Below are 14,116 nucleotides of genomic sequence, written 5' to 3' on the forward strand. Positions count from 1 at the left end.
TTAAAGTGATGTCTCCGTTCACTTTGCCTTGTCTCCTTTAACCTTGAAATGGTTAATGACAAACAAACAAAAAAGACTCCAACATAATAGTCTGCAATGACATTCTCTTTTCCTCTTGAAAGTTCCAATGCATGTCATACCAAAGCTTATGTTTGAAGTGTTTTTGTGAAAGTTATAGCTACCTTCGAGTAGCCTTGACGGGTTTTTTTCTCCGCGCGCGCTCCCTTCAGCACTGAACTGCGCGCGCTCCCAGTGCAGGCGGCGGCGTCCTTATGGGCTACTACCTTGAGAAAAGGATGGGGAAACCATACAAAACCAGTTTCCAGGTCAACGCGGGGTTAGACCCGCTGAAGGCGACCCTCGTTACGCTCTTGAACGCGCTCGCTTTGAATCCCGCCACCACCTGCATACAAAACTGACGCGCGTGTTTGGAGCTCGTGAGGAAAATGCTGACGCGTTTGATCGTTTCGTCAGCAGTTTGACGTGTAGACTGCTGAGGGATATTTATTACTCTTAAGGACTTTTTATGGACGCAAATATTTCGTTTACGCGGAAAACCTTTCTTAGGAGAAGGACATGAATTTGGATTTTTTTGTGTATATTTTCTATATAATGAGCAACGTCGTGTATAGGTTATGAGATTAGCCTGCTGAGGGATATTTATTACTCTTAACGACTTTTTATGGACGCGATATCATGGCAAATATGTTTTTATTTGGAAAACAGAATGTTTGAAAATGTTTCGAATAGTTAGTATAATCGCAGACATGTTTTATTATTTGTCCTAAAATCTCGTATACTGCACCATTTTCCATTTACTAAATAATATTTGCTTGCATTTTGTCTCATTAAACGAGAAAACCATAATTATTTCCACAGCAAACAAACTCAAATGATCATCGCAAACATCCGGTGTGAAACTATTTCTCTGAGAACGTCCTTGCATTTGGAAACGTTTTGAATATTATGAGATATATTAATTTGAACGACGTGTTTGGCGTATTACAGGATATTTATTGCTCCTTGCGACTTTATGTGGACGCGAACGATCGTCTTATACGTGGAAATTCTTTAAATTTGGGGATGTTCTAAATATAATTCGGCGCACCAATTATATAGTCAAAGCTCTTACTGCAGCACTGTCATTTACAGAACATGTATCTCATTTAACAAGCGAATGCCGTGTTTATGTGGAAATAACGCAACTGAATTTGGGAATGTTCTTGATATTCTTATTTATTTACCAATCATGTTTAGCGTTCGGTCCAAATTTCTCTCTTATTAAACCAGGAAAATCCATGTCGCACTGATGCATGAGGAAACTGATATCCTCATTCGGATAAACTGAAAGACTTCAGCAAGAGTTTGGCGCAACTACATCCACCGGTGATGCCGGAGGTCACTTCCACCAGAAGTGATCGGCTAACATCCAAAGGCATTATGTTTTTATGCAACACTACAGCCATCAAGGACTGGAGTTATTTTCTCTCTCAGATCTGGCCTCTTGTGAATAAATCGGCGGGATTTGTCCAGGATCGGGTGGAAGCTGTTACGAGCACCATGGTGACGGCTCTGGAGCCCGATCTGACCGGGATGAGCGCTAGTCACCCGCCGCTCAACTCCAATCACACGTCCGGGACGGAGCACGTCTTTCAGTACTCGTACTCCGAGAGTGACCTGCAGTACACGGACTACAGGACGCCGCCGAGGGACTCGATACCGCTGCCCAAGGCGGTGCTGTACCTGGTCATGGCCGCGCTGGTGGTGGTGGCCGTGGCGTACGCGATCGTGGGGCACCTGGTGAAGGATCTCGTGCATGAGTGTTTGGGTAAGTGCCTTCTGGAAATGCATAGGCTACTGTGTGATCAACTAAACAAAACTCTGACAAAACACTGTGCAAGTATTTGTGTGTTTTGGGTATGCATTAATATCAGAAAGATTCGACACTGAAATGCTAAAGTGCAACTCTGTCTGCACCTGTTTGGTTTATTGCACTACTGCTGCTGATAAAAAAATAAAAATAAAACAAGCCTAATAATGTCTCAAGTTGGGTTCACAGCCTTAACCAGCAAAAGTAGGGCTGGGCAAAAAAATTATGATTTTTCGATTAATCGTTTTTTTAAAATGTGGTCGATTCAAACTCGATTCTCAAAGGCCACGAATCGACTTTTTCTCCACATTTATTTATTTATCACCCAAAAGCCAGTATTAGTTTGCCTACACTGTTGTTTGCAGCCTCCATGTTAGCTTACAGCTAATGCTGTGAGATGTTATGTTTATTTTATAATAAACATAAAATAACCTGATCCTGTTTGATTAAGGATCCTGTTCTGACTTGTCCAATTTTCAGCATCAATTTCTAATCTTGCATCAAAATCCTGTCTATTCATTGTATGCATTTGAAATATAGAGTTGGGTTCTGTTTTTATGTACCCAAGTGTACATAAAATAAAAAGAGCTTAATATACAGGTTTGTGGCTCTTAATTTATTTTTATTAATTAACCACTTGTAAACTTATGTTCACTGTTGTTATATATTTTTTATAAATATAGGATTTGTATTAAATCTATATTTATTGAGTCGAATCGAGAATCGGATCGAACATCGAATTTAGAATCGAAATCGAAAATTGAGTCGAGAATCGAAATCGAAAATTGAGTCGAGAATCAAAATCGAAAATTGAGTCGAGAATCGAAATCGAAAATTGAGTCGAGAATCGAAATCGAATCGAATTGAGAGCTTGTGAATCGAATCGAATTGGAACATTTGAATGGATACCCAGCCCTTAAAGCGAAAGTGCCTATAACGAGCTAACAAAAAAATTATTTTAAGAACGTTTTGCTGATGTTCCCATGATCCCTTTAGGTTATGAAAACGTTATTTTTTAAAGTTTGCTGAATGTTCGAAATGTGTTTAATGATTTAAAAACGTTTTTCTTGGTTATGCGCACATTCCATTTCATCATTCTTCAACATTCTAAAACAAGTAAGAAGAACTAAAACGTTTCAGAAAAAAAAGTTCCATGAATGATGTATAAATAACGGGTTTGTGCTAAAGACCAGTTGAACAAACATTCTATCAGTGTTACTGGAAGAACGTTTGTTCATAACATTGAGAGAACATTGTCGGAACGTTAGCCAAAGTTCAGTGAGTGTCCCTGTAAAACCTCTCTAAAACAGATCAGCCTGACCGCTGGACCAGATAAAACATTTACCATATACATGGACTATATACATGGATTTACCATATACATGGATACATTTATAGCTCATTTATTCATTTATTGCAGCCATTTACCAGTACTATAGTCATTTTATGTAGTACTAGTCATTTTCATCATATGAAACAGTTTTGTGAAAGTGTGTATTTGTGTGCTTTGGGGGTTTTGTGAGCTTTTGGTGTGTTTAGGCATCCACATTCATTATGATGAGTTTTGCTGAAGTGTGTTTTTTGGGGCATGCTCCATTATGTTTGATAATTACGCATATGTACGTGAGTGCTATACTCGTGATATTTAGTTTGCAAGGTCCTTGGTGGTGCATATACTGTCTGCATCAGTTCTTACATTACGGAGTCTCAATGCCGAAATGCACCTCTGTTGTACATTCACACATTTACATTCACCTCCACAAACATCTCGGCTGATTCCTGAAAGCTCAGAATTGAGTATCCGGAAGGGAGTGAAAAGGAATTACAGTCCTTCACTTCTGTTTTTCAAAGACCTTGACGTTTACCTGAAGCGATGAAGCAGGCGAGTTACACACACACACACACACACACACACACACACACACACACACACACACACACACACACACACACACACACACACACACACACATACACACACACACACACACACACACACACACACACACACACACACACGCACACACACACACACACACACACACACACACAAAAGAAGCAGAGAGGGGACATGAGCACTCAACAATACCTGAGAGATTTCCCCAAAAGCCCGGGTTCCAGCGAGCTCTCATCCTGCGTGCGCTGGAGATGTGCTCTGTGCATTTGTGTGGATCCTGGAGGTGTAAATGTGAAGATTGTCTGTTTGGTGAGATTCTCACTGTAGTATTTCTCTCTCCAGGGTCAGACAGCAAGTAGGGAGCTTTCTTTTTCTATAGTAATGCACACTATTTAGTTTGCATTGCGTCTGCTTGTTTATTGTGATATGGCAAGCCTCATTATTATTGATGATTCTTAGGGTTGGGGTTTTTCTTTAAAAAAAAAATAGTGCTATTACTTTTCTAAGTGACAGGAGTTGCATTTTTTTTTCTTGGTGGACAATAAAATGTCTGGCAAAAAAAAAGCTGGCGATGCAACCATGAACACCCTAGAAATCACTCATAACTCACTAGAATTGTGGCATTGACTTTTGCATAGACATGGCTTGCAAGCACCACTAATATTTTCTTCAGTAAATGAAAAATCTAGTGTTAATTATGAACTATTTTGAATTTTATAAAAAAAAGTAAAAAAAGTAAAAAAACATAACATTGGAGGATTATTTACACAACCTGTCATATAAAAAGTCAATGCAACACCACTATATATATATACACTCAAAAAAATGTTGGGTTGTTTCAACCCAATTTTGGGTCAAATATGGACAAACCCAAACGTTGGGCTAAAAATGTAATTTAAAAATGTAACCCAACGGCTGGGTTTGTCCATATTTGACCCAAAATTGGGTTGAAACAACCCAGCATTTTTTAGAGTGTATGTAATGTATATATATATATATATATATATATATATACATGAGCCAGGCATGCAGAATGTATAGAAGAGCCAGTTCTCTTACAGCATGTGTTCTTTTTCCGGAATTATAAAAATCTCTTTTAATGCCCTGATTATTTTGCCATGCTTATTTCCCTCTCCCTCTTTCACGGAAGCAGTTCAGCCTAATTGGCATAAATGTGTATGTGGGAAGTTTTCATGCCATCACATGTCTCTGCTTATCAGCCACTGTTGTTTACTCGCACCCTTCAGTCTGACTCTGCCGTATTATCTGCTCATCTTAATTCCAGGATGCTTTCTGAGTCAAAGGCGAATGCGTTTAGCGCTGCTGGCTTCTGCCATGGATCTGAACGAAGTGTGCCGTTTGATGGAGCATTCAGACCGGATGAGTTATTTGAATCATTAGTCAAGCAGTGTAGTACTTTAATTATCAATAGGTGAACTGCAAGGTATTTAATGGATGCAGTCAGACATCAGCCTGGGGCTCATATATAACACGTAGTGTGTATTGCATTACAGAAATAAGCTGTTGTTGCTTCCTAACTGGAATATCAATTTTGTTTTCATGATCTGGGAAATATGACCCGGACATGTTCTTGTTTTTTTTGTGAGGTTCTCGCTTTCTTCTTCATAAAGAAGACTGCACATCTTATTCGGTTTCCATCACGCTTTTCATTAAATTGTTGAAATCAGACCTGTTAATCAAGTCATGGGCTATTTTTAACTTAGTTTATGTCCTTGAATAATGACGTGTGTAATGTTTGTATAGCGTGTCTGTGAAAGTGTGCATGCCTCTTTTGTGTTATAGCATTAATGGCTTGTCATTGAGTGCAGTGAATATGAATATTTATGTTTATCTCTCCACCTCTGTCAGGACAGCATGCATATCATGGTTTAACATCTCACTTCTGCTGCCAGAGGCTGTTTACTGCTTCTCTATGTCTTGTGTCTTGTGCTTTCTGTCACAGTTCTCCGACTGAATCTGTCTCCAGACCATTTTCCAAATACTTTCACATTGTTTTGTCAAAATGGACTCAATAGATGAATTCAGACTTCAGGAAAGTTTTCTGTGTATTATGAGTTGTTTAGAATCAGAACCCTGAATCATGAAAGTTCCATTTAAAGTATAAATTTGTTCTGACAAAAAATACTGTTTATTCCCTATTCTGGAGAGAAGTTATTCATTAAACTAGGTTCATTTAAACTTTATTCATTTAAATCAGTGTGGACAGTGACAGAATAAAGGCCTGTTCACAGCAAGTTTTTGGCATGAAAAACGCCCAACTTCATAATGGCCCTTTCAAAACAAAGCACTCTATGGCCGCTTTATTCTCTTTATCCATCATGTACGAGTCTTTTATGTACAAATACAAACGACATTGTGTGTGTGTGTGTGTGTGTGTGTGTGTGTGTTGGGATGCAAGGTCACTTTTTTAAAATTGTTCAGAAGGTGACCAATTTAAATACAATATTCCAAAAACTATTTTTCTTTAAAAAAATATTTGGATACCTGAAGAAATGTTTGCCATCCTAGCATTTAAAAAAATACTGAATAATAACATTCAGTTAAAAATTTTGGCACAAAGAACATGCAAAGAACAAATGCCAACATTTTTGACTGAATAATCCTTGAATAAAAAGGTATAAAAAATAAAGCATTTATTGTCACTGTCCTGCAATCCTCACTCCTTCATATTTGTATTTGCACATGTGTATGACTCTCAAGCGATTTTTAACCTTTAACCTTTAACCCTAAGGTCATTTGTGGTGTAAAACACCGTTCTACACATGCTGCTATTACAAGTAACGCAAGTTACGTAATCAGATTACTTTTCAAGTAACTTGTAAAGCATTACTTTTAAATTTAGACCTAAATATCTGAGTTGCTTTTTCAAATAAGTTACACAGGTTGAGAGAAATCGTGAGTAAGTTCAGAGGCGTTGTGTGTGAACAAAAAACATGATGGTATTTGTAGTTCTAGACTAATGTGAACAACATGCACTCATCTCACTTGCACAAAAACAGTATTCCTCATAAACATAAGTGAAATGCACAAATATACTTTATGTATTTAATCTCACTTTATTACCCAATGTCTTGCTTGCTACTCACCTTCGATAATCCAATTCAACTACTAATAAGCACAAATGAATTACTTCAGATAAACATCACATTTGTGTTTATTTTTTATTGCTGAAGAAAGAGTTTGGCTGTGTCCTGCCATACCGTAAAAGTTATAAGTGGACGTTATCAAGTACACTCATTCAATCCCACAATGCACCACAATAACGACCGATGTACGCTCAAAGGCTAGAGAATACCCATAATGCACTGTGAGGTGCCGAATGAATTTCCGCGTTTTGCCAGAAGATGGCGCCCGCAGCGGAATCATCCATACATTCATTTTCCATGCAGCTGGACTAATGTGGGTACAGTGTAATATCATAAGGTATAAATTCCTATTTAAGTTTTTATCCATGCTAGTTTCCTAAGTTTAAAATAATTATTAAACAGTACAAACTATGCAAAAGCCGAAATTCACTCACTCGTTCTCCTTCACTCGCGGAAGTGAGCTTATAGTGCAGTAATGTTAGGAATAATGAATTAGGATAAGGGGGGTTTCGGACACAGCATTGAGCTTTCTTCTCATGCGTCCTGTTCTTCTGTGAAAAGTTTGTATTTTCACTGTAATTTTTGTGTGTTTGTTTATTTTATTTCTAACAACAACACAAAAAAAATAAAAAATAAAATATATATATATATATATATATATATATATATATATATATATATATATATATATATATATATATATATATATATATAATAAGTATGTTGGAACATACCGAGAGAAAAAAACAATATCTATAAAGTATTATAACAATAATTACAATATGTTGGAAAAGGAGCAGATGAAGCAGAAGCTTCTGTACTTTACAGGACACTGAATTTGCATTTGCTTCAGCCTAAGGCTTATTCATTGCAATTTTGGTGTGAAAGGTTCACTTTACATTGCAAGGACCCATCAAGTTGAGAATCACTATATATATTCTACAAATATGAGCATATTTGTGGCATAAAATTAGGTTTTCTTAATAAATACTAACAAATTGCAACATATAAAATATTGCTGCACTATAGCCGTAAAACTTGTGTTGTACATCACATCAGTGTATACTGTGTGTATAGCCTGACTGGAATGATTTATTGGCCAGTCAGAATCCAGGACAGTAACCATTCGTTTTAATGAACTCAAAAAATGTTTAGGCATACATTTAAGATCGGTGTATTTGAATTGCAAATGAAATGTTGATTATTTCGGATGGAAACACAAGCAAATCAGCTTAATGTGATGCACTGTCAGGCATGCATAAATGAAACATGTCCGATTAAAAAAAAAAAAATCATTGTAGCCTATTATTAATTATTTGAACATATTTGATTTTATTTAAATACTTTCTAAACTAATTTATTTAAATAGCTCAAAATCAGCATAAATCTGTTCATTGTGAAAACAATTACATATTTAGTTAAAAGCAAACTCGGATTATGGCTTGCTGTGAAACAAGCAAAACAGTTCAAATGTATGAAAATGAAACAGATTGGATTGATTGATGAAAAATATCTAAACCTGGTCATTGTGTAAAACACATTCAGTTTATTAGTACTATTGCAGAAATATTACCTGTTTCGTTTCACACAAAAAAATGCTGGGTTGTTCCAACCCATGATTGGGTCAAATATAGACAAACACAACCCTGTTTAATTTCTTTAATTAAAAAATGTAAACCCAACAGTTGGATTTGGCCATATTTGACCCAAACATTGGGTTGAAACAACCCAACATTTTTAGGTTTATGTCTGACTGACAACTATGCATCACATTAACTTCATTGGTTTATTAAAGCTGTGTAATCTAAGTGGAGGGAAATTTTATGTATCCAGATACATAAATCTTAAATTTACGAGTAAATATTTTTTTTTGAGTGTCTATCAAACTCTTAAAAATAAAGTTTCCAAAACAGTTTTTTGCTGTGGTGCCATATAAAAACAAAAAAATATTCTGGTTCCGCAAAGAACACAGTTTTTAGTTTGAGGAACATTTGAATAACCTGAAGATCATTTTTCCTCTGTTGAGAACATGTTGTGGAATCATGGAAAGGTTCTGTGGACGTTAAAGGTTCTTCGAGGAACCATCGATGGCAACCAGCACCTTTATTTGTCCTCTCATGCAGCGAATCCTCTGACTGATAATCATCTGTAATCTGTGTGTCTCATCAGAGTGGGTGTTCGGGCCTCGTTCAGACGACCGCAGGGGCAAGAGTGAGGTGAACTGCATCAGCAGCAGCGTGAACGAAATGAGCGAACTCTCCCGTCCAGTGGACATCGTGTACAACCACTCCGAGTCCCCGAACACCATCAGACCGGAAGAACTGGTGGTCACCATCGACGAGACCTCGCAGCTCCCTCGCGAAGCTCACAGTGGAACCTAACCGAGGAACACAACCACGGTTTGAGTCAGCCCTTTATTAGGAGGAGACAAGCATGTTTGCTTCAGTTTGATCGGCATCTGTGAGCCGGTGCAGTGAAGGCAAACGACCTTTAGCGGTCATGATGAGGAGAACTGAGGAAGCTGGGAGACTTTAGAAGGAATGGGATCACAATATACATTACATGTTCTGTACCGGAGTGCTGTGAGACACTAAATATTCTCAAACTCAATTTGAACTCGAGAAAGAGGAGAGACTCTTCTTTCTCATTCACATCAGTCTTATTTTTCTTGTTTTGTGGAGACATGCACTGTGAATCTAGAATAGTCTTCTGCTGTTATCCATTTCCTGGTTTGATTTTCCCAATTTTTGCAGATATTTATCGCTGAGTACTTTGGGCTGCGTTATAGTATTTGCGAATACTTACATTTGACTCACTTTCAGGGTTTCTATAATTGATGCTGCGTAGAAAAAGAAACACTTAGAGATCTGCTCACTATGGCTTGATGGTTTAGAGATATACAGCTCTCGATGAAAAAACGAAATATCACAAATGGTGAAACAAAACTGCAGATGTATTGTTTTTTTTTCATCTAGCAGTGTTACCAAAAATGTGTGTTTTATAATGGAGGGAGACACTATACACAAATCACTGAAAAGATGTATATAAATGAAAGAAAACAGCAGTTAAATACACTTATAAATGGTTGTATACATTGACAGATGATCTAAAAAGATGAATATCTCTGTTTACTTCACAGCTAAGGGCTATAATTTCAGATCATCGTAACGAAGCTTCAGATCTGAGCATCACATTTTTAAGCAGATTTTCAAAGTCAAAAAAAGGGGATAATTGTTTCAAACTGGCAAAAAAAAAAAAAATCATTCAGAAATAAGATTGAGACATTAGACTGAAGGCTTCGTCCACGTCTGCTGTTCCCTCTTTCATACATTTTCAGTAAAGGTGAAAAAAATAAAAATACTAGGCAATTTTCCTGGTTACCACAACAACTTGTTTATATCTTTGCTGCCAAATTGTAATTGTTTTCTCACGTATTCAAAAAAAAAATTGTCTGTGATCCATGTGTCCAGTCATGCCATGTAAACAATAATCAGAATACGTTTTGAAAGTTGTAGAAAAACACAAAATATATTTTTTCTGTTTCTCATGTCATGTCATGTAATTTTACACAAATGTCACAAACGTCACCTTAATAAATGTGTGACATTACGTCAAATTTATCAAAAACAACTTGACATTCATTTTTCTTTTATTTTTTTCTGCTGCAAAACAAAGCCTGACACATTAAAAAAAAAAATGTAATTCAAAATAAATGACAACGTTATTAATGGATCCTTTTTCAGTGATCCAATGCTAGCAGGAAAACAAATAAGTCTTTAGCACAGAAGGATTTAATAAATTCTATTTATTTATTTTTTTTGAAATATTTGATAACTTATCAAAAATAAAGTATAAAATTACATCAAGGTAGACCATAACATTGTAATGTGGTCTTTCATACTAAAATGAATTAAACGCATTAGTCTGGTCAGGTTTAATTATTTAATGAATTCATGTAAAATTACTTATATTAACCTGTTTTCTATTTGTGAATTGAAGTCGTTTTGCTTAATTTATTTAAAGGATTTTTTAAAATTTAGCTGGTGTAATGTCTAGAAATTGTAAAATAGCAACGAAAAATTACTTGTTGGTTTTTGCAAACAATGTTTTTTGTTTGTTTGTTTTTACCTTGAAAAAAAAATGTTTTTACGAAAATAACTTATTCGATAGCTTATATAATAACTTATAGCCTAACCTATAATAACTTATAAACTTAAGAAAATAATGATCAAGTTGAAGTAAAAGTGGTTGTCATGAACACTCAGTTTGATCTGCCATTGAGAACAGCCAATTATCTCCCCTCACTTATTAAAATTAATGAAGTGGGTTTTAGCACAATGATGAAATGTTACCACAGTTCCATAAGCCTTAAATGGGATCAAGCGCGAAGGGCAAGTGGAAAAGCGATCGTAATTATCCCATATTAACATTTAAGATGTTTGTGTTTCTGACCCAACAGCCATCCTGCTTGTACTTGTTAATTCAGGTTTATTCAGTTAAGCAGTTGTCTAATGTCTTTTTTACATCGAGCTGAAAGAGTCTTGAAGGGACTGCTAACAATAAAACAATAATAACAGTAAACAACAGAAACTAGGCCACTTCATACATATCAGCATCAACATTCATAACTGACAACAGTTTGTGTTTACAAGGTCAAGAGTGTAATATAACGTCTTGTGTGGATTGATTTATCAGATCCGAGTTCCTTGATGGGACCTGTATGATAATTAGGAGTATTTTCTCCCTGACATGTTTCATACTCTATGTCCTAGTTCTGTATGCAGTGTTTGAAAGTTCAGGACTATTAGTCTGACATTCACGGATTCATCAGGAGTGAGATAAAACATGCCCCACACATTTACATGTTGTTCGTTTGGAAAATGGCAGCATTTCCACTTTGAAATTAATTCAGGATTGATTCTTTACTTTACCTATAGCTTACCATTTACATTTGATTTTTGTCTTACTTTTTGAACATTTTGGTGTTACATTATCACTCACTACCCTTAAAACTGGCTTCAATCCATAACTCAGTACGTCGTATAGATTATGTAAATAAATATATACTTTATGTATAATATGCACTACTGTACAGATGTTTGCTGCAGGTTTCCAGTGCCAAGCAAAGCCGCCGCAGAGCATCACCGAGCCACATGCTTAACTGTAGACAGCATATGCTTCATTCTTCTTCCTCCAGACAGAATCCCAACACTTCTGTGGCTTATTTATATGATTTTAAGCAAATTGGAGACGACTTTTTTGTGCTTTTGGGTCAGTAGTGGTGTAGTCTTGGAGTTCAGGCATGCGTTTAGTGCGCTCCTTACTGTGCAGCTGAAGAAACCTCAGTGTCTGTTGCCACCAAGTCTTACTGCAAGTCTTTTGCCGTCACTCGAGAGTTTTTCTGAACCGCCCTTCTCAGAAATCTGGTTGCAGCTGTTGATAGCTTTATGTTTCTTTCCCGTCCAGGTAGTGTAACCACCGTTCCTTTAACTTTGAACTTGCAAACTATGCTTCCAATGGTGTAGGAACATGTGTCTAGGAACATTTAGTGTCTATCTTTTATCCTGTTCCTTGTTTGTGAAGGGCGATGATATCTTCTCTCAACTTTTTGGTCCATTCTTTTGACTAAGCCATATTTCTAACATGCAGTCAACAAACCTGAACACAATGAACAGCCAGTTCAGATATTTCATGTGTTCTAGCTCAAGCACACCTGATGAAACTAATGAAGCTCTTGATTAGTTGCAACGGGGTGTTTGAGACAACACCAGATTTGCGCTGTTGTGAGGGATTCTATTCAGGTGTTTTTTTTTTTTTTTTTTTTTTTTTGACTGCAGAAGTAATTAAATTTTTTATTTTCAGTTGAATTTTAGGAAACCACTTGAAACATTTGTTGTGTTAAGCTATTTCAATTACTTTAGTTTGATTGGTTCATTGCAAACAGCTGAAAGTCTGAACATTTTGTAGTCTGGGAAAACCCTGACGAACTTCCGCAAATTGATTTTTTTGTCAGCGTTTCTTTGAAATAGAAATATTTTGTTACATTTAACATTTGTAAGTTAAATGTATGTGTGTAATGGTCTCTCTGGTCTCAGTAAGCATGGCGTCAGTGTTGTCACAGCTGATGGGTCAGTGGATAGATGTTCAGGGACTCCTGATATTTCTGTGTGTGCTGCTGTTGGTGAAACACCTGCGAGATCTTCAGTCAAAGAACATGCCGCCAGGACCCTTCCCTGCCTATCATTGGAAACCTTATAAATATAGGGTTTAGAGATCCAATGGGCTCCTTTCAGAGGGTAAGTCTCATGACGTATACAATATAGTATGTTAAATTATTTTATGTGAATGTATAACATGAAGATCATGTTGATCAGATTGCTGAGAGGTATGGAGATGTGAGCACACTTTATCTGGGAAACCAGCCCTGCATAATGCTCACTGGATACGAGAGTTTCAAAGAGGCATTTGTGGAACAGGCGGACATCTTCACAGACCGACCGCACTTCCCTCTGAATGAGAAGCTCACTAAAGGGAAAGGTACAGATGGAGAAAAAGTTATATTGCATCCGATTCAAATACTGGCAAAATCTTAAACATTACCTAAAATCATTCTTTCTTTGTAGGTTTAGTTATGTTAAGTGAGCACATGTGGCGTCAACAGAGGCATTTTGCTCTGGCAATGGTGCCACTGAAATACTTTGGTGTGGGTCAGGCAAAGTTATGTCCATACAGCTCTATCATCATCATGAGTTTACTCGGATTATGAGCATATTTACTGATCCAGACCATGATTTCCAGGTAAGAAGATGTGTCCAGGTGAGCAGCTCGCTCGTATGGAGCTCTTCCTCTTCTTCTTCACTTCTCTGATGCAGCGTTTACCTTCCTGCTATTAATTGCGATTAATCTTTGCCCAGCACTAAAATAAACAAAAATAATGCTAATGATATTATTGATATTATAAATGTTAAATATAAAATTAAATGTAGGCCTATACACAAATTTGGTTTCAGATTTAAACACTCGTTTTTTGGGGTCGACAGCTTATAAAAACGTATTTCTGGGTTTCTTAGCTTGTTTGCTGTACACCTCGTCACACAGCAGCTTTAAGGCATTTTTCTGTCTTTTGTTAGAAGCAAGAAATGACAAGGAGGCAGCCTCTCATAATGCAAAGGCAATGGAGACGGTTGGACATTGCACCCCTTCCCAGTGTGGGCGTGGCCTAAATACGCTCTATCTCTATGC

At 36.8% G+C, this 14,116-nt stretch overlaps 1 protein-coding gene across 1 annotated transcript; it reads left to right on the top strand.

Moving 5' to 3' along the window:
• Positions 1–210: 210 nt before the first annotated feature.
• On the top strand, positions 211–10,496 carry LOC306986267 (uncharacterized protein). Its single transcript, XM_079589335.1, has 2 exons — positions 211–1,828; positions 9,044–10,496. Exons 1-2 carry the CDS (start codon positions 1,390–1,392, stop codon positions 9,253–9,255), a joined length of 651 nt encoding a protein of 216 aa, XP_079445461.1. The 5' UTR covers positions 211–1,389; the 3' UTR covers positions 9,256–10,496.
• Positions 10,497–14,116: the final 3,620 nt, after the last annotated feature.

The sequence above is a fragment of the Phoxinus phoxinus genome (genome assembly GCF_949152265.1).
Source record: "Phoxinus phoxinus genome assembly, chromosome: 18".
NCBI lineage: Eukaryota > Metazoa > Chordata > Actinopteri > Cypriniformes > Leuciscidae > Phoxinus > Phoxinus phoxinus.

Coding starts and splice junctions, on each gene's coding strand:
- LOC306986267 (XM_079589335.1), top strand. CDS start 1,390: ATGCCGGAGGTCACTTCCACCAGAAGTGATCGGCTAACATCCAAAGGC. Junction 1,829..9,043: donor TCTCGTGCATGAGTGTTTGG/GTAAGTGCCTTC, acceptor GTGTCTCATCAG/AGTGGGTGTTCGGGCCTCGT.